Source organism: Sprattus sprattus (genome assembly GCF_963457725.1).
Source record: "Sprattus sprattus genome assembly, chromosome: 11".
Taxonomy (NCBI): domain Eukaryota; kingdom Metazoa; phylum Chordata; class Actinopteri; order Clupeiformes; family Clupeidae; genus Sprattus; species Sprattus sprattus.
Window position 1 is genome coordinate 21,632,122 of NC_137909.1, and position 27,936 is coordinate 21,660,057.

The 27,936-nt window shown below is 41.7% G+C and overlaps 1 protein-coding gene across 1 annotated transcript; it reads right to left on the reverse strand.

The window, feature by feature from the left end:
* Positions 1-401: 401 nt before the first annotated feature.
* On the reverse strand, positions 402-27,809 carry npdc1a (neural proliferation, differentiation and control, 1a; the record flags this gene model as incomplete). The annotated part of the gene is made up of 9 exons (XM_080847352.1): positions 402-473; positions 678-777; positions 1,206-1,288; positions 2,362-2,455; positions 2,827-2,893; positions 3,714-3,908; positions 4,227-4,313; positions 13,730-13,873; positions 27,710-27,809. The coding sequence occupies 9 exons, from the start codon at positions 27,807-27,809 to the stop codon at positions 402-404; spliced, it is 942 nt and encodes a 313-aa protein (XP_080703478.1).
* Positions 27,810-27,936: the final 127 nt, after the last annotated feature.

Consider the following 27,936-nt stretch of genomic DNA (forward strand, 5'->3'; position numbering starts at 1 on the left):
TCCAGGTTGTTAGTGCATAGGGCATTTCAGATACAGTGCCACATGGAAACAAATAATTCTATCACCAAGCTCTACTCTACAGTGAACAGAAATATAGTAATGCAAGTAACGCAACAATAGACTATGTCCAGAAAAACAGAAAAAATAAAAGCTTTACGGATAGACAGACAGACAGTTGTGAACACATTAAAAGGTCCACAGAAATATGGAAGTCCACATGAATATCTTCCTCTTTTCTTTTCTGTCAGGCTCTTTATAAGGTTTGTTCTAAGGGCCATCTGTCGCAAAGGGCATCATGTGAGGTGTGTGTGTGTGTGTGTGTGTGTGTGTGTGTGTGTGTGTGTGTGTGTGTGTGTGTGTGTGTGTGTGTGTGTGTGTGTGTGTGTGTGTGTGTATCCAGGTCACTTGTGATTCCTCGGCTGGTTTAGAGTGGAGTCATCAAACAGCGGGTTCTTCACCTCCATCTCTCCAGTCTGGTAAAAAATGAAAGACCCCAAAACAACACCCACGTCACGTCACGAGTATGCATGTTTTTGGAAAGGCATGTTTAACAGAAGATCTGCAAATCTATTACAGATGAGATGTGGGTATGTCTGAGACAATGTCTCCATTGGGTTTTAAATACCCTTTTAACACTCCTGGTGCTTCAGAGGCCGAGCATTGGTGTACATTCTTACCGGTGCTAGTCCTGGACACTCATAGACAGTGAAGTTCCCTTCCTCATTCTCCTCATCAGATTGAGCCCCATCCTCTGACAATTTGGGATTGCCCCTATGTCTATTCACACACACACACACACACACACACACACACACACACACACACACACACACACACACACATATTAGGACTGCAACATCAGCACACCAGAACACGTAAATCACTTTTATCTAATTTCCCATTCACATTGCTGAGCCTGCTTTTAACGTCATCCCCACCACATCCTTGCTTGAGAGCAAGGACTGCAAAACCTCCAACTAAACCTCATGTGGTTGTGTGTCACATGTGATGTCTGAGAAGATGAAGGAGGGTGATGGTGGCTGTTGCTGACTTAGATAGAAACAGGAAATGACTAAAATCAAACTCATCACACATATCCCCTCACATAGTGTCTGTGTGTGTGTGTACGAATGTGTGTGTGTGTCTGTTTGTGTGTGTGTGTGTGTGTCTTTGTCTGTTTGTGTGTGTGTGTCATTAAGACTCACTTTCCCAATGAAAGCATCTGCTGCTTCTGATGCTGGTAGTGGTACATCTGGGCACTCTGAGCTAAAGCCTTATCCCCAGACTGCTGCACCGAGAGAGAGAGATAGGGGGGGGGGGAGTAAGAGAGAGACAGAGAGAGGGAGGGAGAGGTAGAGAGTAAGAGTGAGAGAGAGACAGAGAGGCAGAGAGAGACAGAGAGAGACACACGGAGAGCGAGAAAGAGGGGGGGGGGGGAGACGGGGACAGACAGACAGACAGAGACAGAGATACAGACAGAGAGAGATAGAGGCAGAGAGAGAGACAGAGAGAGGGAGAGAGGGTGGCAGACACAGAAAGAGAGAGAGAGAGAGGCGGAGAGAGAAAGAGAGAGGGAGAGAGGGTGGTAGACACAGAAAGAGAGAGAGAGAGAGAGGCGGAGAGAGAAAGAGAGAGGGAGAGAGGGTGGCAGACAGAGAGAGAGAGAGAAAGAAATGGACAGATTTGATCAAGTATTATTTGATTGTCATGGACATGCAGTCATACAGGTATGCAGTCTTCTCCTCAGACCAAGATGAGGGGGTTTGAACATAAAGCCACATTATCCTGAACGTTTCTCAACAAACAGCCCACTTCATTCTCAGTTACACAAAGCCTGGGTATCAGTGCTATGGTCACGTGCAATACTGTCTGCTGTAAGGCATATCACCTCAAGATAAGACTTCTTTTAACGAGCAGAGAATATTTTTTTTACAACTGCATGTTTAAGAACACATTTCTGCCATCGTTTAGAAAACGTCCTGATGATTACACATTAAACACACAGTGACACTGTAGACTGAGTGAGGCTCTGCACTGAATGGGAGAAGAGTCCTGCGTGTAGAGGTATTGAGCATCTCAAACACATACAGCTTGTGCGACAGTCTGTCATCCACACAGCCCTCCGATTTAGGTTACACCAATATGCTTTATTTTTTTTTGTTGGGCTTATAAAGTAATTATGGCCTAACAGTCAATTTCATCAACTTGTTTAAGTCATTGTGTTCCATATAAAATAGTTCACACTGAGTAGTGCACTGTGTTAACAAATAGGTCACCCTTTGATGCGTAAAGGGGAAGTCTGTTCTGAGTGCTAATGAAGGTGTAGTGAGTAGCCATTTGTGCTACATGGTGTGGACATACCGAAGTTCCATTGGCAGAGGTCATCTTCACTGGGCCTGCTGCCCCAAATGCGGGGTAGTCCACCTTCTTCGTCAGCCGAGACTCTCTTTGCAGCCTGAGGGGAGTGCGACAACATTCCCTTATCGTCTGGTTTGTGTCTGTGTAAGGTGCATGCTTTAACCTTGTTCAACACAAATGTGCGTCTTGTACTAATGACTTAAAACATCAAAACAGAAAAGTGAATCTTTATTATTATTATTATTATTATTATTATTATTATTATTATTATTAATAATAATAATAATAATAATAATGGGTTCATATTTTCGTAGGGAAAATGCATTGGTTGTGTTCATAAAATATTTGTGTACACATATCAGGCATTTCTGATGGTTTAGACATTGCCTCAAGCTTAAATGTATCAAATCCATGTGTGTGTGTGTGTGCGTGCGTGTGTGCGTTTTCACGGAAACCCGGTCCACTCACTTTATCCAGAAGACTGTCGCAAAGATCAGAGATATTGTTCCAACAATGATGCAGATGGAGATTATAACTATATCAAGACAGAGAGAGAGAGAGAGAGAGAGAGAAAAAAAGAGAGAGAGAGAGAAAGAAATAACGAAAGAAAGAGAGAGAGAAAGAGAGAGAGAGGGAGGGAGAGAAAGAGACCACATCAGAGAAGATGGCACACAAAGGCTCTCTGAGAGGCTTAGTAAGAAGAGAGACAAAGAGGATGACAATGGCATTGCAGGCCCCGACACCCCAGAGGAGAGGAGCTCTTTTCCCCTCTGAAATCAAGAACAGTGAGTCCGATGCACCCTCCGATGCACCCTCCGCATTTCAGATCAGCACACAGAAAGGCCTTCTCGTCTACTCTACAGAGAACTAAGTCCTAAGGTTAGTTCAGATCAGCACACAGAAAGGCCTTCTCCTCTACTCTACAGAGAACTAAGTCCTAAGGTTAGTTCAGATCAGCACACAGAAAGGCCTTCTCGTCTACTCTACAGAGAACTAAGTCCTAAGGTTAGTTCAGATCAGCACACAGAAAGGCCTTCTCCTCTACTCAGGAGAGAACTAAGTCCTATGGTTAGTTCCCCAGATGTTCTTCTGCCTAAGCATCTGAACAATGAGCCCAAGCTGCCTCTCCAGATCTTAAAACTGACTGTGTGCTGGTCTTCCTGTAAGAGCATTTCTACTGCCAGTGAGATTTGATTGTATGTATTTTATTATATCTTTACTACTTAATAATATACTATATTTCCACTATGTATTATTCATATTAGGTAGAAATGCAACATTTCGGTTTGGGTTAATGAAATACAAAGGAAATTCCAAATGAGGAAGAACTAATTTGCACAACCCATCACACTTACTGACGAGGAGGGTGTCCTTGGAGGGGTAGGGCACGGCGTCAGGTCCTCGGCGGCCCACCTGGGTAAGGGGCTGTGGGGGTTTGGGGGTGGGGTGTGTCGGGGTGGAGGAGTTAGGCGTGGTGGTCTGCTGGGTTAGGGCACGCTGCTGGGAGCCTCCGTCTGCCCGAGACCTGGGCGTCACCTGAGGTGACTGAACTGTGTGTGTGTGTGTGTGTGTGTGTGTGTGTGTGTGTGTGTGTGTGTGTGTGTGTGTGTGTGTGTGTGTGTGTACATGTGTTTGAGAGAGAGAGAAGTAAAGGCGGTGGGTAAAGAAAGATGTGTGGTAGGACAAACAGAAATAAATAAAACAATGACAGTGAAAATAAAATCTTTTAGTAGTTGCATGTTCAACCATAAACCTCTTAATTACTGATAAGCAACCACTGGCAAATAATATCAACATAGTAACAGCCTAATATTTTCTCCTTAACTCATTGTACATAACTGTCTGTGGCAGTGGCAATGCTCACCAACCTGATTGTTTGTCTTTTGTCTCCTGCTGTTTGGCAATGACAGAGGACAGGAAGTCAATTTCTTCATCCAAGTCCGAAAAAGAGGTGTCTGCAAAAAAACGAGAAAGGGGAAGAGTATTTTAAAGGCACTGCGCTCTGAGTTTTGCTAAGGAATTATTTGCGAAACAACGGGTGTCTATTGCTATCAACAGCTTAAAGGGCATCTAGAGGGATTCGGTTTTGTTTTATTGAGAGTAGCATTTTGCCACAAAAATACACGCAGTAGTGTTTTAAATCTGATCAAATTTGATAGAGTAAAACTTTGTTTGAGTGAGAGAGAGAGAGAGAGAGAGAGAGTATCTGTGCCTGTGTGTGTGTGTCTGTGTATGAGAGACAGTGTGTGTGTCTGCTGCAGTCATCTTGTGATTGAGAGTGTGCCAGAGGGTGTATTTGTTTGTGGGCGTTTTGAAAGGGGACAACAGTGGAGGTGTATGGTTTAACAACACTGACAGCCAGACAGCAACACACATTCCAGGACTACGAAAGACCTCCCCGTAGCAACCATGACTAGGAGTGTGTGTGTGGCCAAGGCAGGGAGCTCCACAGGGAGCTTGAGTGATCAGCGCACACACACACACCCACGCGCGCACACACACACACACACACACACACACACACACACACACACACACACACACACACACTCGCACACACACACACACACACACACACAGAGAGAGAGAGAGAAAGCTGAGCACCACTAGGTAACCTAAACCAAAAAGAAGAGTCACATCGATCTGTGCAGATTCAGAGTGTGTGATACCCAATTTCATTTGGCAAGCACATCTACATGAACCCAACTCATCAGAAGAGTACTGCATCACAGTCACCACCCAACCACGCGATCAAAATCATGAGAAAGGAAGTGTGAAGAAATGTTTTGAGTCTTCTGAAATGTGACCACTTCCTCCAATTCCATTTAGCTACAGCACGAGCGCTCAACACCATCTATCCAACCATCACTTCCAAAGTGTCCGATTTGGAAGGTGTGAGCCTGATACGTTTTTCATTAACCCACACGAAGACCGCTGACCGGTGCAGTGGGCGTGATTTAAACTGTGTTGGTTCTTGCTCCAGAAGGACGGCCATCTGCCTGCTACAGCAGCCCAGAGATGATGTGACGGCACTTTCACTGAGGGGGCTTTGTCTCAACTCTGAACCCCCCACCTATAAGTAATCCTCCACTGTATAGTGACCCCACAGCAGGAGTCTGAGGAGATAGGCCACACCATCTGCAGAGGGATGGGGAGAGGGAGAGGGAAGGGGAGAGGGAGAGGGAGAGGGAGAGGGAGAGGGAAGGGGAGAGGGGTCTTCCAGGAAGTCCTGCTAGTGTCTGGGCGAGTTGAAACCAGTTTAGCAATTGTGCTTTTGAGTTTCTTAATCAAAGGTGTGAATTGGGAAACTGCAACATCACAATGGTGATGGACCCACAGCAGGAGAATGTGTTGCTTGTGGGGGTGGTTGAAAACATACCAAAGACAAGGTGACAAGAGTGGAGGTCAGCCAAGTAGAATTATTATTGATGGTTAGCATTGAGAAGGGTTCTGAAACCCAGTGATTCAATGGACCATAAAGGTTGTCATAGTGATAAAAAATAAAGGTTAAAAAAAAACTATGATCTTTCCATCATCATAATAACAGTGATTATACATACAAACTATGCCACAGGAGTTAGAAGTTCAAGTCATAAAGCACTTATGTGCTAGAGGGGATGAAGACAGACAAGTCAACTGAATCTGGTCTAAAATAGTGTGCAACATGTGTGCTCTCTCTGACTCATTCTGCCCTCCTCTGGTGACAGTGGGAAAAGCATTCACATCACCGGATACACCACATAATATGTAACATAACCTTCGAGTGATCACATGGACACACATGGGCACTGATGGCATTGAACACACACACACACACACACACACACACACACACACACTGCAAAAAATGAGCTTTCAAAAACAAGAAAAAATAGTAATAAAATGATGCAAATATTGCTTAAAATAAGCTAAATTATCTGCCAACAGAACAGGAAGATTTGGCTTACTAAGAGTTTCAAAAACAAGTTAAAATAGCTAGCCTCAAAGATCCCAAATATATCTTCAAACTAGTGTGGCCAGACTAAGAATTATTTTCTCAAAATGTAGGAAATTGTGATGAAATTTGCCAAATGTTAGCACCATACTCTTGAAATGAGGCTATATAAGCCAATTTATCTCGAAATCAGTACAACTACACCTAAAACAAGTATATATGCCTAAATTAAAAAAAAATAAGAATTATTTCCTCGAAATGTAGAAAAATGTGCTTGTATTCAGCAAATGACAGCAACATCATCTTGAATTGAGGCTATATGCTAGGCAATTTAGCTTGAAATAAGTTCAGCTTCTCTAAAAACAAGTGCATTTGCCTAAAAACAAAAAAAATTAAGAATTCTTTTCTCGAAATGTAGAAGAATTTGTCTGTATTCAGCAAATTATAGGAACATCATCTTGAAATAAGTTCAGCTTCTCTAAAATCAAGTGCATTTGCCTAAAAACTAAAAAATATAAGAATTATTTTCTCGAAATGTAGAAAAATGTGTCTGTATTCAGCAAATGATATCAACATCATCTTGAATTGAGGCTATATGCTAGGCAATTTAACTTGAAATAAGTTCAGCTTCTCTAAAAACAAGTGCATTTGCCTAAAAACTAAAAAAAATTAAGAATTATTTTCTCGAAATGTAGAAGAATTTGTCTGTATTCAGCAAATGATAGCAACATCATCTTGAAATAAGTTCAGCTTCTCTAAAAACAAGTGCATTTGCCTAAAAACTAAAAAAATTAAGAATTCTTTTCTCGAAATGTAGAAAAATTTGTCTGTATTCAGCAAATGATAGCAACATCATCTTGAATTGAGGCTATATGCTGGGCAGTTTATCTTGAAATCAGTTCAGCTTCTCTAAGAACAAGTGCATTTGCCTTAAAACTAAAAAAATTAAGAATTATTTTCTCGAAAAGTAGAAAAATGTGCCTATATTCAGCAAATAATAGCACCATCATCTTGGAATAAGGCTGTATGTTAGACAATGTATCTTGAAATCAGTAAAGCTATACTTAAAACAAGTACATTTGCCTAGATACCAAAATAATTATTTTCTCAATATCTAGGACAATTTGCTTAAATTCAGCTATTTCATTTATTAGCTTCATTTTTGGGCTTTTGTGCATGTAATCAGATAGGACAGTAGTGCGATACAGGATGCTAGCTGGAGGGAGGGATTGAGAAATTACCGCAAGTTGGACTCGAACCTGAACTCTTACCTGTAGCCCCATCAGACCCATTCATGGTGCAGGGTTGCTACTGCGTGTGCCACAGCTCCTTCCCTAAAACATTCATCTGTTGAGGATATTGGCATTTTTTTTGGAGAGATTTGAAGTCAATGCAAATGTTCAATTGATCATTGAAATAATATAGATTTTGCAGATAGCACAAAGAATGCTTCAAATATTTTTTTATTAGTAACTTCAACCTAGACACGGTTGCTATGGTATAAACAGCTGCAAATGCTATCTGCACAATCTCTATTATCTCAATGATCAATTGCACATATGCATTGACTTAAAAACTCTCCAAAACAAATAACAATATCCTCAAGAGATGACTGCTTTAAGGTTGGAGCTGTGGTGCAAGCGGCAGCAACCCTGCACCATGAATGGGTCTGATGGGGACACAGGGAAGAGATCAGGTTCGAGGCCGACTTGCAGTCGTTTCTCAATCTCTCCCCCCAGCTAGCTTCCTGTCTCTCTCTACTGTCCTATCCGATTAAAGGCAAAAAGCCCCAAAATTAAGCTTAAAAAAATATTTGTCCTAGATATTGAGAAAATATTTCTTACATTATCTAGGCAAATGTACTTGTTTTTAGTGTAGCTTTACTGATTTCAAGATAAATTGCCTAGCATGCAGACTCATTTCAAAAGGATGTTGCTAGCATTTTCTGAATATAAGCACCTTTCCCTCAATATTGAGATAATAATTCCTAAATATTTTTGGCATCTAGGCCAATGTTCTTGTTTATAGTGTAGCTTGACTGATTTCAAGATGAATTGCCTAGCATGCACACTCATTTCAAAAGCATGTTGCTAGCATTTGCTGAATATAAGCACCTTCCCCTCTATATTGAGATAATAATTCTTAAATATTTTTGGCATCTAGGCCAATGTTCTTGTTTTTAGTGTAGCTTGACTGATTTCAAGATGAATTGCCTAGCATGCACACTCATTTCAAAAGCATGTTGCTAGCATTTGCTGAATATAAGCACCTTCCCCTCTATATTGAGATAATAATTCTTAAATATTTTTGGCATCTAGGCCAATGCTCTTGATTTTAGTGTAGCTTGACTGATTTCAAGATGAATTGCCCAGCCTGCATACTCATTTCAAAAGCATGTTGCTAGCATTTGCTGAATATAAGCACCTTCCCCTCTATATTGAGATAATAATTCTGAAATATTTTTGGTATCTAGGCAAATGTACTTGTTTTAAGTGTAGCTGTACTGATTTCAAGATAAATTGCCTAGCATATAGACTCATTTCAAGATGATAGTACCTGCATTTGCAGAATATAAGCAACTTTTTCTTCATTTTGAGAAAATCATTCTTATATTTGTTTTGGTATCTAGGCAAATATACTTGTTTTGAGTGTAGTTTGACTTGTTTTAAGAAAAATTGCCTTGCATGTTGACTCATTTCAAGATGATAGTACCTGCATTTGCAGAATATAAGCAACTTTTTCTACATTTTGAGAAAATAATTCTTATATTTTTTGGGTATCTAGGCAAATATACTTGTTTTGAGTGTAGTTTGACTAATTTCAAGAAAAATGTTCTAGCATGCAGACTCATTTCAAGATGATGCTACTAGCATTTGCTGAATACAGGCACATTTTTCTCCATTTTGAGACAAAAATTCTTATATTTTTTTGGTATCTAGGCAAATATACTTGTTTTGAGTGTAGTTTGGCTTATTTTAAGAAAAATTGCCTAGCATCTAGACTCATTTCAAGATGATAGTACCTGCATTTGCAGAATATAAGCAACTTTTTCTACATTTTGAGAAAAGAATTCTTATATTTTTTTTGGTATCGAGGCAAATTTACTTTTTTTGAGTGTAGTTTGACTTATTTCAAGAAAAATTTCCTAGCATGTAGACTCATTTCAAGATGACGCTGCAAGCATTTGCTCAATATAAGCACATTTTCCTTCATTTTGAGAAAATAATTCTTATATTTTTTTTGGTATCTAGGCAAATATACTTGTTTTGAGTGTAGTTTGGCTTATTTTAAGAAAAATTGCCTATCATGTACACTCATTTCAAGATGATGTTACTAGCATTTGCTGAATATAAGAACATTTTTCTACATATTGAGAAAATAATTCTTAATCATTTTTTATTTTTAAACATTTGTTGTTGATCGTAGGGTGTTTTGTTTTCAATATCCACCATTTCAAGATGATATATTTTGGTCGAAACATCATGGCTAATCAAGTCGTGGTCCCACACTTTGCACAGGCCACTGAGTTGGTTGCTGAGAAGCTGGTTGATTATACCTCTTATTACACAATCAGCAGCAAGAGCCAAACTTGGGTCCAAGTAAAATAACACCTTGGGGATGTAAAAGAATTGCACAACAGTTCAAATGACTCGTAGTGTGGTCCCCAGATATCACATGGCATTTGTATGGCCAGTTAATGTAATGGCAACCGTTACATTGCAAATGAGATGTGCTCACTCACTTGATCCTGCTTAAGGATGATAATGTCTGTTCTTAAAGCAAAAGTTTAGCATAGTTAAATACTGTCTTTGCACTGTATAGTATTTTGTCTACATGAATACATAATTGCTGTGCTTTATATACAGTATGTATGTAATATACAGTATATGTAGAGATGAGAATGATAAAATGCTTGAAATAAGAAATTCTGACTTTGACAAAGCAGTTTTGTACTTGTCAGTGGGGATAAAACTGCCTTATAATAATGCTATTCTAGTTTCAAGCATTAACATGCTCAGAACCAATAATAAAATCTCAGTAACAAGTAATAAACCCTTATTAAGAAAATGTAGGACAGAAACGCTTGAAGTAAGTGAAATGTTCTAACACAAAAAATGCCTGTAAGAAGAAATAACTTGTCAGACAAAAAACAAGCATATATTGCCTTGATTAAAGATATTTTATCATGCTAAGATTTCACTTTTTGCAGTGCACACACACACACACACACACACACACACACACACACACAGACATTGATGGCATTGTGCAGCTTAATTTGAATGTCACCTGACACAGGTAAATACGAGAGGAAACGAACAGGAATTACTGGTACTTTGTGTTAAATATTTATCTTCATCTTCACCTGCATCAATATCCAAAGTACATATCACAAACAGACACACACACACACACATACACACACAGCTACAGTGTAAATAGTAGTTGTCATGTAATTGTTAGTTGCTAAAGGAGATTATTCTGCCTTGTGCTTTAATATCGCCATGTCCTATATAATAGAAGCAGGGAGTCACCATGGACAGTGTTTGTGATTCATACAAGTAAAAGACCCGGAGACAAAGAGAGGTCATAACATCAGTTACATCAGCAGTATCACACACATGCGCACGCACACAGACACAGACAGACAGACAGACAGACAGACAGACAGACAGACAGACAGACAGACAGACAGACAGACAGACAGACAGACAGACAGACAGACAGAGACAGACAGACAGACAGACAGACAGGCACAGACAGACAGACACACACACACACAGGCACACACACCAATGTCATGGCCCCTCTTCATTTTGGCCATAAGTGTGCAATTCCACCACAAGAGGAAGCTGCTGCCACATCAACATGCTGGCTGTGAACATGGAGGAAGGGTGCCTGGTTGCTAATGGCTGTCCAGATAGGTAGCTAGAGCAAAGAGTAATTTAACCAAAAAAAAGAATTAAGCGAAAGATATTCAACCCAGACAGCATGTAGAAGGGTGATTTTCAAGCAAGTGCAGGCAACCGCAAGGTGTAAGGCACAACTTCTGACACACAGGGCACCACCAAGACCAACACCTAACTAACACCAACACCACTAACACCAACACCAACTGATTTAGGAGACATAAATCCAACTCCAAATCCAGTAAGTAATATGAAATAACATTCACCACGGGAACTACATGGTGTGCCAGTGAAGGGCTGAGGTATTGCTGCAGACACATATTTTATGTCTATACAACCATGCTGTCTGCTCAGACAATAAAACATGGGCTGAGAGGAGTGAGAGAGAAAAGAAGACACGAGAGAGAGAGAGGGAGGAAAGTGAGAGAGAGAGAGAGAGAGAGAGATTGATGGATTAATCATTGCACATGTGTGGCCACACAGAAACATGGACTAGCACTCTCAGTCTGATTACATTTGTGAAGTGCCATGTGTCTGTGTGTGTATGTGAGAGAGAGTGTATGTGTGTGTGTGTGTGTTTGTGTTTGTGTGCATGTTTGTGTTTGTGTGCATGTGTGTGTTTGTGTGAGTGTGAGTGTGTGTGTTTGTGTGTGTGTGTGTGTGTGTGTGTGTGTGTGTGTGTGAGAGAGTATATGTGTGTGTGTATGTGTTTGAGTGTGTGTGTCTGGGTTTGTGTGTGTGTTTGAGTATGATTGTGTCTGAGTTTGTGTGAGAGAGAGAGATAGAGAGTGTGTGTGTGTATGTGTGTGGGTGTTTGAGTGTGTATGTCTGAGTTTGTGTGTGTGTATGTGCGTGTGTGTTTGTCTGAGTATGTGTGTGTTTATGTGTTTGAGTGAGTGTGTGTGTTTGTCTGAGTGTGTGTGTGTGTGTGTGTGCGCAGGATTAAAAAATCAGCTCTAGATCAGATTGCTGCAGATGCCCCATCCTTTCTGGTGGCGAGATCTCTCCCTGGTCGAGAGACAGAGCGTCAAAGCTGGGGAGGGAGAAGAAAAGGAGGGAAGGAGGAAAACTAAGCCTTCAACCTTTCTCTTCTTTCCTCTGTTCCTTCACTTCTTTCCTCTGTTCTTTCTCTTCTTTCCTCTGTTCCTTCACTTCTTTCCTCGGTTCCTTCACTTCTTTCCTCTGTTCTTTCTCTTCTTTCCTCTGTTCTTTCTCTTCTTTCCTCTGTTCCTTCACTTCTTTCCTCTGTTCTTTCTCTTCTTTTCTCTGTTCTTTCTCTTCTTTTCTCTGTTCTTTCTCTTCTTTCCTCTGTTCTTTCTCTTCTTTCCTCTCCACTGCTTCTGTTTCTCCCTCCTTCATCTCTAAGGGATTAGTTACTCTGTCCAACACTCTTGACAGGGGCTGAAGGGGATGATTTTAGGCTGTGTTTATCAGCCTCCAAACACCAACGCTAGCCCACCATAGCCCACCACAGTGCAGCACACCTGGCCAAAGACTCCTCTATCCACCTCTCTCGTTTATCCTCTCATTGTCTATTCATCTCTCGTTTCCCCTCTCTTTCTCTATCCATCTCTCTCGTTTATCCTCTCTTTTTCTACCCATCTCTCTCGTTTCCCCTCTCTTTCTCTATCCATCTCTCTCTTTTACCCTCTCTTTCTCTATCCATCTCTCTCATTTCCCCTCTCTTTCTCTATCCATCTCTCTCGTTTACCCTCTCTTTCTCTATCCATCTCTCTCGTTTATCCTCTCTTTCTCTATCCATCTCTCTCGTTTCCCCTCTCTCTCTCTATCCATCCGTCTGTCTCCATCATGTACTGAGACGAACACAACACTCTCTGATGAGGGCGTTGACTTGTAGGAGAAAAGGATCAACTGTCTGATCACTGATGACAGCTGCACACACCCAAGCCACAGAACAACTTATCTCCCGAGCAACACTATTATCAGGACTACTACCTAAAACACCATCACAATACTATATTGTTCTGAATTGGGCGATCCCAATAAGGCTTTTGTCTGTGAGTGTGTGTGTTCATGTGTGTTCACTGCCCAAACCATCTATTCACGTTCTAGTTTCACTCGAATGTCTTACTCTGAATTGACATGACTCATGATAACATCATTAAAACATAAAAAAATCACCCTAGTAGAAATGGTTTTGTGCTATGCCCTGACTGTTAACAGAAGTTGCTCAAAGATACGGAAATTTCAACATGTGCCCAAAACTAAACAATAGTTATACTTGGTCTTCAATATTTTATGTGTGAATATGTATGTATTTGGTAATGACATAGGTACAAATCATGTAAGCATCTACCAAAACCCATAGAACATACAAGCCATTCTCCTTTATACATAGTAGGTATGATATAATGTCAGAAAGCTAATTATAATGGCAGAAACAAGTGCTTTAAAGCAACCGTACATAAAGTGATCATGGGCAATGCGTGTGAGTTTGTCTATCCGTGAGTGTGTCTATCAGTGAGTGTGTCTATCCATGAGTGTGTCTATCCGTGAGTGACCCTACCGGGTCGGTGGTGTTTCCGGACCACACACTGCCCTTCCTCATCCTCCTCGAACGGCGTGAGGCACGGCCCACAGTGGGAAGAGCCCCGCTGGCAGAATTCCCGCCTCTCCTGGGCACAGTCTATGTGTCGAGGGCATTGCTTCGCTGATGGAGCAAAGAGATAGACAGAGCACAGAGATAGACAGAGCACAGAGATAGACAGAGCACAGAGAGAGATAGAGAGAGAGAGAGAAAGACAGAGTGTGCGCAAGAGAGAAAGAGAAAGTGCAAGAGAGACAGGAAAGGGAAAATGGAAAAAAGGAAAGAGAAATTCTGTTACCATTAAGCCACAACTGTTATATGCTATTATTGCTGCTCATAAAAACCTTCTTGTGTTATTGTCCTATTTAAAGATCATCTCGTGGTGATCCTCAACATTTAGCCAAATGCATTGAGTTGAGATAAAGTCAGTCAGAGGTGAAGTCAACCTCTTTACTGTCAGACTGAGGTGCAGAGAGAGAGGTCCACTCAACCTCTTTACTGTCAGTGAGGTGCAGAGAGAGAGGTCCACTCAACCTCTTTAAGGTCAGTCTGATGTGCAGAGAGATGGGTCCCCCAAAGAGATGGGATAAAGATGTAGCAGAGAGCCTACGAAGGGTAAGAGGAGAGCAGGAGCACGGGCAGACACACACACACACACACACACACACACACACACACACACACACACACACACACACACACACACACACACACACACACACACACACACACACACACACACACACACACACACACACACACAAAGAGACACACAGACACACAGACACAGACACAGACACACACACAGACACACACACGCACACACGCACACAGAGGATCATAACCTGAACTTATCACATTACAGTCAGCAAAGGAAAGCTGACGTACACGTACACACGCACACGCACACGCACACGCACACGCACACGCACACGCACAAGCACACACACACACAATCACCAGGCTAACACTGACCTGTGTACAAGTCACATTAAGAGAACAAGCCACCAGAGTTTCTGGATTATATTATTCCTCACTTATCAAATTAACACTCCTTCATCAGCAGGCCTCTATTCAGTCGCTTCTGTAATCTCTCTCTATGCAATCACTCCTTTCCTAATCTGTGTTTGCTATTGACTCTTTTAGTCCGGCTGTGTATCTCCCCTGTGTGTGTCTAGAGCCCCATGGAACTGAAACTGAGAAAATGGGTTACATGTATGTGTGTGTGTGTGTGTGTGTGTGTGTGTGTGTGTGTGTGTGTGTGTGTGTGTGTGTGTGTGTGTGTGTGTGTGTGTGTGTGTGTGTGTGTGTGTGTGTAAGTGAGTAAGAGAGATTGTGTGTGTGTGTGTGTGTGTGTGTGTGTGTGTGTGTGTGTGTGTGTGTGTGTGTTTGTGTAAGTGTGTGGTTACCTCCCAGTAGCGGGCTCGGTCTTAAAAGGTTTAATGGGGTTAGTGAACCAGTGAGTCACTGTTGTAACACAACCCCTCCAGAGTATCATCCTGCGTTTCTCTGACGTTGGCTTCCTTTAAATCATTCCCTCCGTCACCTATCCCACTTCCTGGGACTGAGCTGAGATTTGTATAGTGAGATGAGGTCGGATATTTCTTTATAACGACCGCTGAATAAAATGAATGACCGCTGCTATTGGCAATGAGTTTTGTGCTTCTAATTCACATCTTTCATATCGTTCAGTAGTCCGATCACTTCTAATAATGGAAATTCATTGTTTTTTGAAGTAAGAAGTAAACGCATAATAAGAGGCAAAATGCTGTGACTGGCAGACTATACTTTCTATTCTATTGTGATTCGTTATTTACAGCATCAATTAACTGTGGATATTTGCACACCTAATTAACTTTGGATATTTGCACATCTATGAAGTTGTCTCAGTTTTTTGACCATATTACCCATAAATATTTGAGTTCATTGTGATGTTCAAATCAACTGTCTTTTTGTGAGAGTTACAAATGAGTGGGCAGACGAAAGTACAGAGAGTACTAGAAATTGTTTAAGTACAATTAAACAACTGCATTTGGGCAAAGTTCTTCAGTCATTTTACCAAGCTAGGGCTGAACAGAATGTTGGAATGCAAGAGATAAGGAATTAACAATGGGGCTTTGGCCATAGCAGCTATCTACTCTGTAGAACTAGTGTGGGCAGTTTGTTCTGTAAATTAGGAAAACACCCAATGTGTGGCAGAAAGAAGTAGTTCTACCAACAACTATAAACGAGGAAAGGATAACTGCATTATTTTCTGCTACCCGAAAACACTGTGTTGTCCATGTATACAGTAACTGCCTAACTGCATACCTAATTGTAAATTTCAAGCGATATTTCCTCAAAGCACATGCCCTGCTAACTGTAGCATATTCAACATTTGAATTGTGTTTGAAATAAACTATGATCAATAAAGTTTATCAAAGCAATTGTCATGGAAGACATTACACTAATCTTTGGACCAAAATTGATTTATTCTAAAAACCTCTCTATTCTCTATGGAGAATCCCATTCATTTCACCCAGTGTTAGGAACACGACCACCAGGGGGCGACTCGATTATCTCCCCTCCCTATAAACAGTAAGAACACCTCTATGATAAATTACTTCTTGAGTTCTAAACGCCAAAAAACAAATCTGCAAATCTGCTGTGTTTGTTCAGACACAAAGGATATCACTGGTCCAGCAGCTTTTTGCCTGAATTTTCGGACACTTTTTATACGCACACATGCTCTTAAGTACAGTTTACAGCTTGCACACACCTATTTTTAGACGCAAATGTGAGTGAAATGCTTGCGCTGTTGAGCCCCGGAAATACTTCAAAATCTACAATCTACATCACAAGTACTGGTGTCTTTGCTACGCTGGGAATCAAGGCCTGCTAGCGCTCTTGCAAGCTTTAAGGTAGGGTCTCCATAAGCCCCCAACAAGGCCCAGAGAGGGTACTTCACGGGAGTACTCACACGCACGCACACACACACACACACACACACACGCACGCAGACAGACACAGATTATGGAAAGTGCTTATGACATCCGTTTTGGTGAATAGGCCTACATAATAGCAGAAAAACTCAAGCCCTGTGAGTAATAAGATGAGATGAGAACATGTCCTCTTAAACAAACACTCCTACAGGTCCATCAACTGAAGTCCACACAAACACACACACACACCACTTTTGAAGAGCAGAAATCCAATTTTCATAAATCCTTAACCATCTGTGCCTCTGGTGAGTAAGTCGCTAATGGACATTAGTGTGGAAGGATGACTCAAAGGGTGAGAGGACCGGCAACATCCATCACAGGCATTTGGAAAATGATGCTGACCGAAAGGGTGAAATAGCCCATAAAGGAGACAAGGTAATCAAAGGATGGAGACAGAAAAATGCAACCCGAGTAATGATTTGTGTACTCTTTTGCTCCATAGCGCCCAATAGTACTCCTATTAAACTAAAAAACCAGGGTCGGACCAGGGTTATTTGACAAAGGTTTGACTCATGTTTGGTCAATTCAGACCAAGCCATTCAATTTGGGTTATACTCAAATCATGGACTCATGGCAATTTAGATAGAACCTAGATCTCAACCCAGGACTGATGTAAGGGGAAGTGTATAGTGCGCGGTCAGTATATAAAAATCAATCCTGACAGGATGTTGCACGTCGGGGTCTTGTTTCGTCCTGAAGGGATTTATTTTATGACACTGACCAGTGGACTTTACGTTATCCCACTACACTATCCCACCCAAAAGATATTCCTCCGAAATATGTGTTTTTAAGTGATTAAAAGTGTTGCCGTTTCGTGGCTTCTGCAGCAGAACCAAAATTGCAAATAAAATGCGGAATACTGCAAAAATACTAAAAACTGCAACTACTTAATTCCATATACATTGTTAAGTCTCTACCATAGCAAAGTCCCAACTAAATAACTGCATATACACCAGCAATAAAATAAAATACACAATCATTTGTCATACTTCTTGTCTTTATCGTTATACTGGAACCTGCCCTGGACACCTGCCTTAGCAGAGCAGATGGACAGGGCGGTCCAGATTCAGTGATCACCGCTGTGGGATAGGAGGAGACGGGCCAGACAGAAGACCAGATATCTCATCTACAAAAGAGAACAATTTAGTTGCTAAACCAGGCAAACACAAAATGCTGAGTGAGATCCAGTGTCAGTGGTAATCAGATACCAAGTCACCTGATTGAATGCCATATGAGATATTACGATAAAGCACTTTTGCAATGTCTCAGGTTTTCCGCAAAAGTATTTCACAAACAAGATACGTTTATTGAGAATATCCAAAAACACGTAACGTGTCAATAAGGTTGTTCATAAGGTCTGTTTTTCTTCATGCTGTCCTAAAAGTAATTCCTCTCATTGCATCCTAAACTTAAGTGCCACAGTTAGGTTCACTCATTGTAAATACCCTGCAATAGACATCCATTTGTCACCAAAAGACCTTCACAAAATCAATATACTTTAAAGAACAGAACATGCATATTGTTTTTTTCGGGACAGGTGCACCGGGCAGAAGGATTAATCCTAGAGATGGATAACTAAGCTGGAGATAGACTAGCGTTGGGGTTCAGGCAGAGGTCAGTGCATGTGAGGTGCTCAAGACCGCGTATGAGGCAGCCAAGGTTACACAGCATATAGGTAGATCAGGTAGACTCATGAGAGGACCCAAACTAATGGTGCTCCAGTTGATGGCTTTGAAGTGCTCCTCCATCTCTTGTTCAACTGCAAAGTAATTCCCCAATTCTTCTTTTTTTCCCTTCACTTCAATCTTCCCCAGATACCTCATGTTGTTCATAAGGACAAGTTGCCAGGCAACGGCACTCCTCGGGGTCTAAAAATGAGACACTAAAGTGAAGGCACTCCTATTCATTCTCTCTCTCTCTCTCTCTCTCTCTCTCCTTCTTCACTCATTCTCTCTCTACCTCTCTTTCTCTCAATCCATCTCATACACATGCCTCATGATGAATGACCAAACACCCATGCAGGGTTATTTCCGTCCTAAAGTTCCCTTCCTAAAACTCAGACACACACACACACACACACACACACACACACACACACACACACACACACACACACACACACACACACACACACACACACACACACACACACACAAACACACACACACACACACACACACACACACACACACGATGAATGACCTCATCAATCACTCATAATTTCATCTCATGCTACTTTTGTCTTGGCATACGGCAATTCATTTTGGTCCTCGTTATCCATGACTTTTACAGTCTGGTTAGAAGTTTGAAAGAAGAATTCACCACGAGGATTTGACTTTTTATGTCCTCTGGATAAGTGATGAAAGGGTTGTGTGTGATTCATCTTCATTTCCTTCCATTCACTGGTAATCACATGAAGGCATGCAGCCCACTTCAGTTAGTGAAACACACATGTGCACAGTTTTGTGCGTCACACACTATGCAAGCAGACACATTTGCCTTTCTTTGTTTGTAGGCATGGGTGTGTACGTGTATATGTGTGTGTATGTGTGCATGTGTGTGTGTGCATGTGTGAGTGTGTGTGTGTGTGTGTTTGTGCATGTGTGTGTGTGTGTGTGTGTGACACTGAAATGCCCCGCTGTGGACGCCCACTCTCTCCTGTAAGACCGAGTGTCCCTGCAAGGGTGGCATTTTCTTCCAGAACACTCCCCAAGCTGTGCTCACAGAGCTGTTGGGACCGTTGGCAGAGCCTCCCCTTCTCACGGGCCTTGGAACACTCGCTAGGTCACACTTACTGTGCAGTGTGCCCTCTGCAGTCAAACGCACACACGCACACACGCATTCACACACACACACACACACACACACACACACACACACACACACACTCACTCCCACACACACACACACACACACACACAAACACACTCACACACACACCCACTCGCTCAACTCTAGTTCTACTTCATCTCTGCTCTTTGCTGTTCATTTGTTCTGTCCCTCCTCTCCACCCCTCCCCTCTACACTGACCTCATCCTCTCATCATCTCTCCATCTGCCTGTGATGCCTCAGTCCTTATTCTATCTATCTTTGATCTGACAGTCTGCCCGGATCAAAGAGAGGGGCGAGGAGGCAGACCAACAAGCCAAAAGCCAGATCAAAGTCAAACATGTTGCTCCATTGAGACTGACAGTAACTATGCTCTTCAAAACCACTGTGCATAGACAAACACAACAGACAGACCCAGTGACTAAGACACCAACAAATGCATTGTATCCAGCTAATGTTCAACACATTCTAGGCAACAAGCTGTAACGCTTAAACTATGACCTAACAAAAAAGGGTGGGGGGGGGGAGTAGCGTTTCCCCCATCATTATCGCATTGTTCCTTTTTTTTTTTGCCATGTGGTGTAAAGCTCCAAAACATAGTTTTGTTACAATTAAATCTTTTTGTTAACAATTTACTTGGGGCCTTATTCCACCACAACAAAACCAAAAACAATAAAACACCACGCCTCAATAAAAGAATAAACAAAAAACAATATAACCCCCTCTCTCTCCCATCACTGTGCTTCTCATGGGTCTATCTCTACTCTACTACTAATAATACTGTATAGCAGCGTCGATGAGTGTATGATGCTAATGTCGCACGGCCATCTCATCCCGGATTGCCACTTACCAGGAAGTGCCTGCAAGGTCTGACGTGAGAGCCAAACATTTACTGTCAGAGTGAGCTTCAGACTGGGTGAATCATGAGCACGACACACGATGGCATGAGAGCCTGACCATAAGGGCTGCAGCTGAAGTCACAACTGCAGAAACAATGAATTACCCCTACTGAAACAACGGAATAAAAGGGAAATACAAATGAAGAGGGGAAAAAAGAGAAGAGAGAATAAAGAAAACAGAAAAGGAAATAATGAAGAAAGAAATATGGAGATACGAAAATAAAAAGAAAGAAACAAAGACTGAAAAGGTTTTCCTCCCAATCATCTTCAACAAAGAAAGCATTACAAATTCAGCTTATTGGCCATCAAAACCATTTTTCTATCCACAAACCCTTTTATCCAGACCTGTTTGCCTTCCACCTGAGAGATGGCCTTAAAATAGGCTGTGCCCTTTAATTAAGCACCTACACAGACAGCCTGAAATAGGTCAAGACATGTCTGCGCGACCAAACAGAACAGGTCAACCATCCATGCCCCACTGACAGACTTATGTAAGTCTGATATACAGAGGCATATCGGACACTGAACATGAAAATGGCATTGGAACCACCTGCAGCAGGCTGTGGGAGGGAGAACAGTAGGTGGCAACGCCAGCGGCTGTGGAGAGAAAGCTGCGCGCCAACCCGGCAAGGAAGCCGCACTTACGTGGCACTGTTTGCTGTGCTCAGTGAGGCACATACCAGCCAACTTTAAGTTGCAGGTCAAGTAGTGCACACAGTCTCACGCACACAAACACACACAAACTTCCACTCCTTTATATATGTGCACTGTGCGTTCAATAACCTGGGAGGAAAACGGTCGTGGGATCCTCTGAGAGAAAACTGAACCATCCTAATTGGCATTGGTTGGATAGGGGTGAAGAGAGAATGGAAACTAGAGCAGGCAGTCCAGTAAGTGTTGACAAGCGTGTTCCATTTAGAGGGCTTCCTGTTTCTCCACTCGGGAAGGAAGTGGGTTTTAATCTTTGGGAGCCGAGGGCTCTGCCAGTATCCTTATGCCACGTGGATGTTTCAAATCCAATGAGCCCTTCTCCCCTGCTAGTACCACTATATCAACTTAAAATTCACATATTGCAGAACAAACACACACAGTTCAATCATGCTCTCTCAACAGGTGGAGGTCAATCCTCAAGTCTTTATAAACTGGCCTTGGAGGAACCGGAGGCTCAGGACAAGACTTAAGAGTGTGTAAGGCCTGCTATAAAGCCGCTGTATACTGAGAAGGTCACCACAGGCACTTCCCAAAGCACAAAGCCTTATCACTGCTCGGCGTATCAGTCCACTGTTCCGGCTTCATATCGGCTCCTTATTTTGCAGGGCGTCAGGGTGTTGTATGTGTTGTATTATGACTTCAAGCCAATACACCAGTGCGTTTTATTATATGATATGATATGATGAGTTACCAACCTCTACTAATCCTGAAAACAAATGAACTAAACAAACTGTTACTTTCAAGTAACACAAATGATGCCATAAGTACTAAACATGACACATTATTAGCAAAAATACACATAGCATAGCAAAAAAAACTGGAACAACAAACAAACAACAAATCGAGAATGCGCAGCTAGGCAGACTGAGGAATGCTCGTGCATGCTCGTGCATAAATGGAGACTTTACTTCCTTGTTCATACTTGTGTAATCACTAACAATAGACTTCACTACACTTCAAAAAGACAATGATAAAGAAAGCCTGGCAACAAAACTGAGGACAAAAGTAATAATAACCATTTGGATTATTGCAGGAGGAACATGAACATGTAACATGTAATATCTTAATGTCTAAATGAAATAACAGTAGGACTAAGAAAGTAAAACACACATTTTAGTGTAGGTGAAATAAATAAGTGGAATACAATCACTGGTACAGCCATGCTATTCACTAATATATGACTGTAGCCGCGGTGACATTTCAATCCCAGCTCTTTTTTAGAGACGGGAGTCCATGAGAAACTCCATGGAAATGGAGAGAAAGGCTCGGAGGCTACAATCCACCTGTTTAAACAGAGGCGTCTCCAGAGCCAGCACACAAGAAAAGCTCTCACGCATCCACCACTCATTAACCTAAACACATACGACTACAGACCCAGGGTCAGTGGAAGACCAGCACACCGTCCCGTCTTTGTGCAGCTCTGTAATGCTGTAAGGTGGAATGGGATAGCTGTGATGAAGCACATATTTTTTTTTTCTCCAGAAATACTTAATGTGTTTGGATCCGGAGATGACTCGCCACCACTACACGAGCATTTCCAGAAAGTGCTTGCCACAGTCCTTCTCCGAAAGCAACCGAATCTGTGTTTCCCTGTTCGCCTTGCATTGTAATTAAGTCATGCTGACTAAAAGGCAATATTTAACTCCTTAAGTAGGAAAGGCATCGTATTGCTTTCACTGCAAATGGAGTGTGTGTGGGGGTTTCCAGTCCGAAAGGGAAAAGTGAAGATAGATATTTTCTCAGGGGAACAACTGAAATATAACACCTGTATTTCCTTGTGCAGACACAATGACAGGCTGGTCGCCTAAGACAATGGTAAGAATGAGGAAAAAACAGACAAGGAAGCAGTTACGGGATTTTAAAAGTATGTAACATCAAATGGTATGGTGATGGAGAAGATGCACTAGGGCTCGTCTCCACTCCTGGTCTGCATCGCAAACAGGTCGAACCACATTCTTTCCATCTATGTCTCTTTCCATCTCTCTCTCTCTTTCTCCCTTTCTCTCTCTCTCTCTTTCTCCCTTTCTCTCTCTCTCTCTCCCTCCCCTCCTCTCTCTCAATAGTTCATGTATCACATCTTCATTCTTGCCTCTCCTTCCTATCTATCCATCTTTTACTGGGCTGTGTGCTTAGTGGGAGCAACTATGCAGTGCACTCAAGTGTGCCAATGGCTTCTGTTTGAGATTGGCGGAGGACTTCGACGTACACGCTATAAACAGACTGACAAAAAAAAGCTCTCTGTTGGAGATGAGACTGGTCTGTGATGTAGGCTTGGCTCTGGTGACTTCTCCCTTGTGAATAGACATTACGCGAAAAAAGATCCTTAATGCACTCTGTGTCCGGACAGCTGCTTTAAATGACACATCTGGCTGGAATCCAAAGATTGTATACATCAGCTCTGGCCTGAAATGAGTGTGAGAACAGGCCCTATTGTTTCTAGTGATAGTGCAGTGCCACGGACACTGGTATGAGTTCTAGTATCATTTGACTGCTTCACCTAGGTCATGTGAGTAATAAAACATTTGACTGTCCGGCCATTCAAGCAACTCTGACCACAGAGCTGGGAAGCGTCCTCTTCAGTGTAGTAATAAAAAGACGATAATGGCACGATAGGCTACTGACACTGGTGGAGTCACTGCCACCCTTTCATCTGAACTCTCTAGATGAGCTTCCTTCCTACGACTTACTTTAGGCACTGAAAACAGTTGGACAGGATCACAGAAGACATAGATGCTAAAGCTTAGCTAATAACAACAGTGGCTCCACTTTATTTCCAGAGTCATGGTATCCAGTACGGGCTAAATCAAATTAAATAAATAACAACTAGTATGGGTACTACATGCCCTACAGTTGCTGGCCAGTCTTTGGTTAGTTATTCAGGAAAGAGTCATTTAATAGTTAATAAGGTAACAAGGATACTGATGGCTAATGGGTGTTCCACTCACTCACACGCACGACAAAGAGCACCACAGTACATAAAGACCAGTCAAACGATTAAGAGGAAACACAAGACCAGGAAGAGGCCATGTTACTTTAATATAAATATAATATAAATACATGAAAATGGGAGCATTGCAACTGCACAAAGACACACAATTGAGCACACAGGAAGCTCCTTCCCCCCGCCATGCCCACTGCTCTAAGCAATCAGTGTCACAACCTGCTCTCATTACAAGGACCACAGTCGACAAACACTTACACAAAGAGATGCAGGGAGACGAGACCACTCAGGCTTTCCCAGACTTCCCCCCATCCTTTGCAAAGCCCATTTCGTGTTGGTCACTAAAGCACCAGAAACGTTTCTAGTGCTGGAAGAGCAGAAACCTCAACTACAAATGGTAAATTCAGATATCATATTAAAGAAGTTAAACCTACTTTCAAATAATAACACTGTGTCCAGGGTTCCATATGACATATGGTGCTGACCTGCTCTAATTCAATTGATCCATTTAGTTTCCAGTCACAACAAATGATCTGACCATATTGTGCCGTGCTAGTGTTCCTACACCACTGGTTGTTGTAGAGTTGCTGGACACATCCTTGCATTTCAGGGAAATGTAGCGTTCAGTTTGAACTTGAGGTATATCTAGTCCAGGTTAGTTACTGATGTCATTGCTTTACTGCTATAAATTAAAATGGTGACTACAAAATTCTGACTTTTTTTTTTACTTTTTTGTTGTGACTGTAAACTAAATTGAAATAGAGCCTGTCAGCACCATAAGCCATATGGAACCCTGGACACATACTGTATGGCATATGGTTCCATATGGCATATGGTGCTGACCTGCTCTAATTCAATTGATCCATTTGGTTTACAGTCACAACAAATTATCTGACCATATTGTGCCGTGCTAGTGCTGGATAGACCACATCTAATGGCCATGCACTACCAGCCCTCAGGTGACGAGACAAGAGATGAAGAGATTGGAAGGGTTATGCATCAAGGGAAGTGACGTAAGGAAGGAGAGTTACACACGTATTCAATTAAAACCGCCGACGTCATTGAAAAGCAAATGCCTAAAATGTGATGCCGATGGGCCTGATGCCTTTATCCACCAGTGGTTATGTAAGCACGTATCTGAGTGGGATTTACTGCAGAGGATTGACATGAGAGGAGCTCTCTGTAAGCAGAGCGTCAGTGACTCAGAGCTCAAGCGTGCTCAGAGGGGGTCAAAGCAAATACATATGACTGTTCACTCACTCTCTCACTGACGGGACATATTCATACATTCTGCCTCCTCTGTCATTTTCTGTGTGAATCTCACATTTCTCACACACTTTTTTATTCCAAATATACTGAATTTGGACATTTTTTTTTTTTTTTAATTTTCACTAAAACAAACATATTTTGTTTTCAATCCTATTTCAAAAACAAACCAAGAAAATGGTGACCTCTAGGTCTTTTTATCAACTGGGGATACAGTTTGAGCTATATCTGACCTCAGATCTGTGGGAAAACCTGAATCATCAGTTCTTGTCAATTTCCCCTGAGTGCAATCTACATAATTTATCACAGTCATCCTAGCACTTGACAAAGACATCACTTTCCATCAGATATTTTTAACGGTGGCCAATGGCACTTCCACAACACATCCGTGGTCTTCTTCCAAAATCCCTAAGCATACACATTTGGTGTGTACACTATTCTCCTCTTCGCTGAATTGACTAATTTAATTTAGGAATTTTCCAATAATCAAACAACCTAGGTTTCGTTTCATTTTCATTCCATGTCTTTGAACCAAAGGATGGGTGTAGGAAAACTATGGCAAGTGCATTCAATGGACAGTGTTGTGGCTAGACATGTTGAAATAATAATACACCAGAAACTGATTGGTATGCAAATCATTACACAGCAAAGGTGAAAATAGTGGTTATGGTTAAGGTATCAACCTTTTGTCCAACGTGACTAACAAAACATTTGAAAACAACTAAAGTATCAAATTAAAAATGCAAATTTAAATTTTAAACAATCAATGAATGATGATGATAATAATAATAATAATTCCAAACAAAGGTAATGCTGTTGAATATAAACTCAGCAATACACATGGGTGATGCTGCAGATTTTATGACAGGTCACTGAAAGAGCTGGCCTAATACAGTTTAATCCTTCATGACATGTCATCTCTGATACCATCTTACATTACATATACTGTGTAAGTACAATCAGAATTGACATCCAATCCACACAAGAAATACTCCTGGCAATTTCCAAATGTTTAAAACAAACACACACACACACACACACACACGCAACTTCCGTGTTGTTCAAGACGGCAACAGACATCTTGAATAAACACCTGGTGGTGCTAGAATAAAAGCTTGCTTATAAGAAACTCACTCCATGAACAGTGTTGTTTTTGAGAGCAGTGATTTTATATGTGCAACTGCAATATTTATGCGTATTTGCATCCCATCTGAGAGAATCGTGAGAGTGTGTGTGAGAGTGTGTGTGTGTGTGTGTGTGTGTGTGTGTGTGTGTGTGTGTCTGTGTGTGTGTGTGTGTGTGTGTGTGTGTGTGTGTGTGTGTGTGTGTGTGTGAGGGGGGGCAGTTTAGAATGATTGTGGCATAGAGTGTCCAGCTGTTGGGACTCCCACGGGCTTCAGAGATAAAGAGCTGGAGGAGATTATCTCTGCTACACACGCACACAGGCAGGCGCACCACACACACACACACACACACACACACACACACACACACACACACACACACACACACACACACACGATGTTCCTCTTCACACATCCAGTCCTTTCCATTTTCACAACTGATGCATCTGATTGCTCCTGAACATTACTCGCTTTGATTTAAGTATGCCGTCGCCTACTGGCAAATGAAAGAGGATTGGGGTCAGGTTCTTACGTTTCAAATATCACATATAAAGGTGAAAACAGAAATGGATTTTTTTTTCCACGGGAGGGATTTATATTGTTTTGAAATAGAGACCGGGATAGCACGGTGCGCCTTTGGTCAGAAAATTAAAGGTTTCAAAGGCAGCAGTGTAATGTTTTTGCTTTAAAAGCATATTATTGAGCGGTTCCCTCTACACCTGTGGGATTTAAAGGAACAAAACCTTTAACAGGTGAATGTGTGCATTGGTTGAGTTGATCCGATCTGTAAATATACTGGCTATACTTTACATTATCCATCTCGGCCGAATTTGTGTAGATTTTGTACCTGCTACAGACAGGATCTCGTTGATTCTTACAATTGCCTGAGATACCTCTCAACATAGTACCAAGACTGCATTTCAAATCGCTTGGTTGGTAGACTCTTTAACGCTTAAATACAACAGTTTAAGGCACTACTTCTGTCAAAAACATTCAAAATGCTCAGCTGATATTGCTGAAACTGTCAAATGTTTAGGCTACTCTAAAACACTGATGTGTGACTGAAGTTAGAAGTTCCATCTTAACAGCCCCAACAAAACAAACATAACTTCACTATCCACGGCGATTTCACTGTCAAATTAACTAAAACAGTGCCGTCATTTCAAATTCTGACAGGAACATTATTTAAGCAATAAAACGCCCCTTACCTGGAACACTGGCCGCTACGGTAGCTAATACAATACACAACAGTAGCCCGGGACAAAGCCTGGACCTGGGAGGTCGGTCGATGGGTTTCCGAAGGAACATCCTGGAACACGCTTGTCACATCAGACGGAACAGGGCGAGAATGTACGTGTCATTTTCCCATATTTTAAAATGTAGACCACGCTTTCATGAAACGAGCGAAAACCAAAAATTAAAACAAGGGATTTTT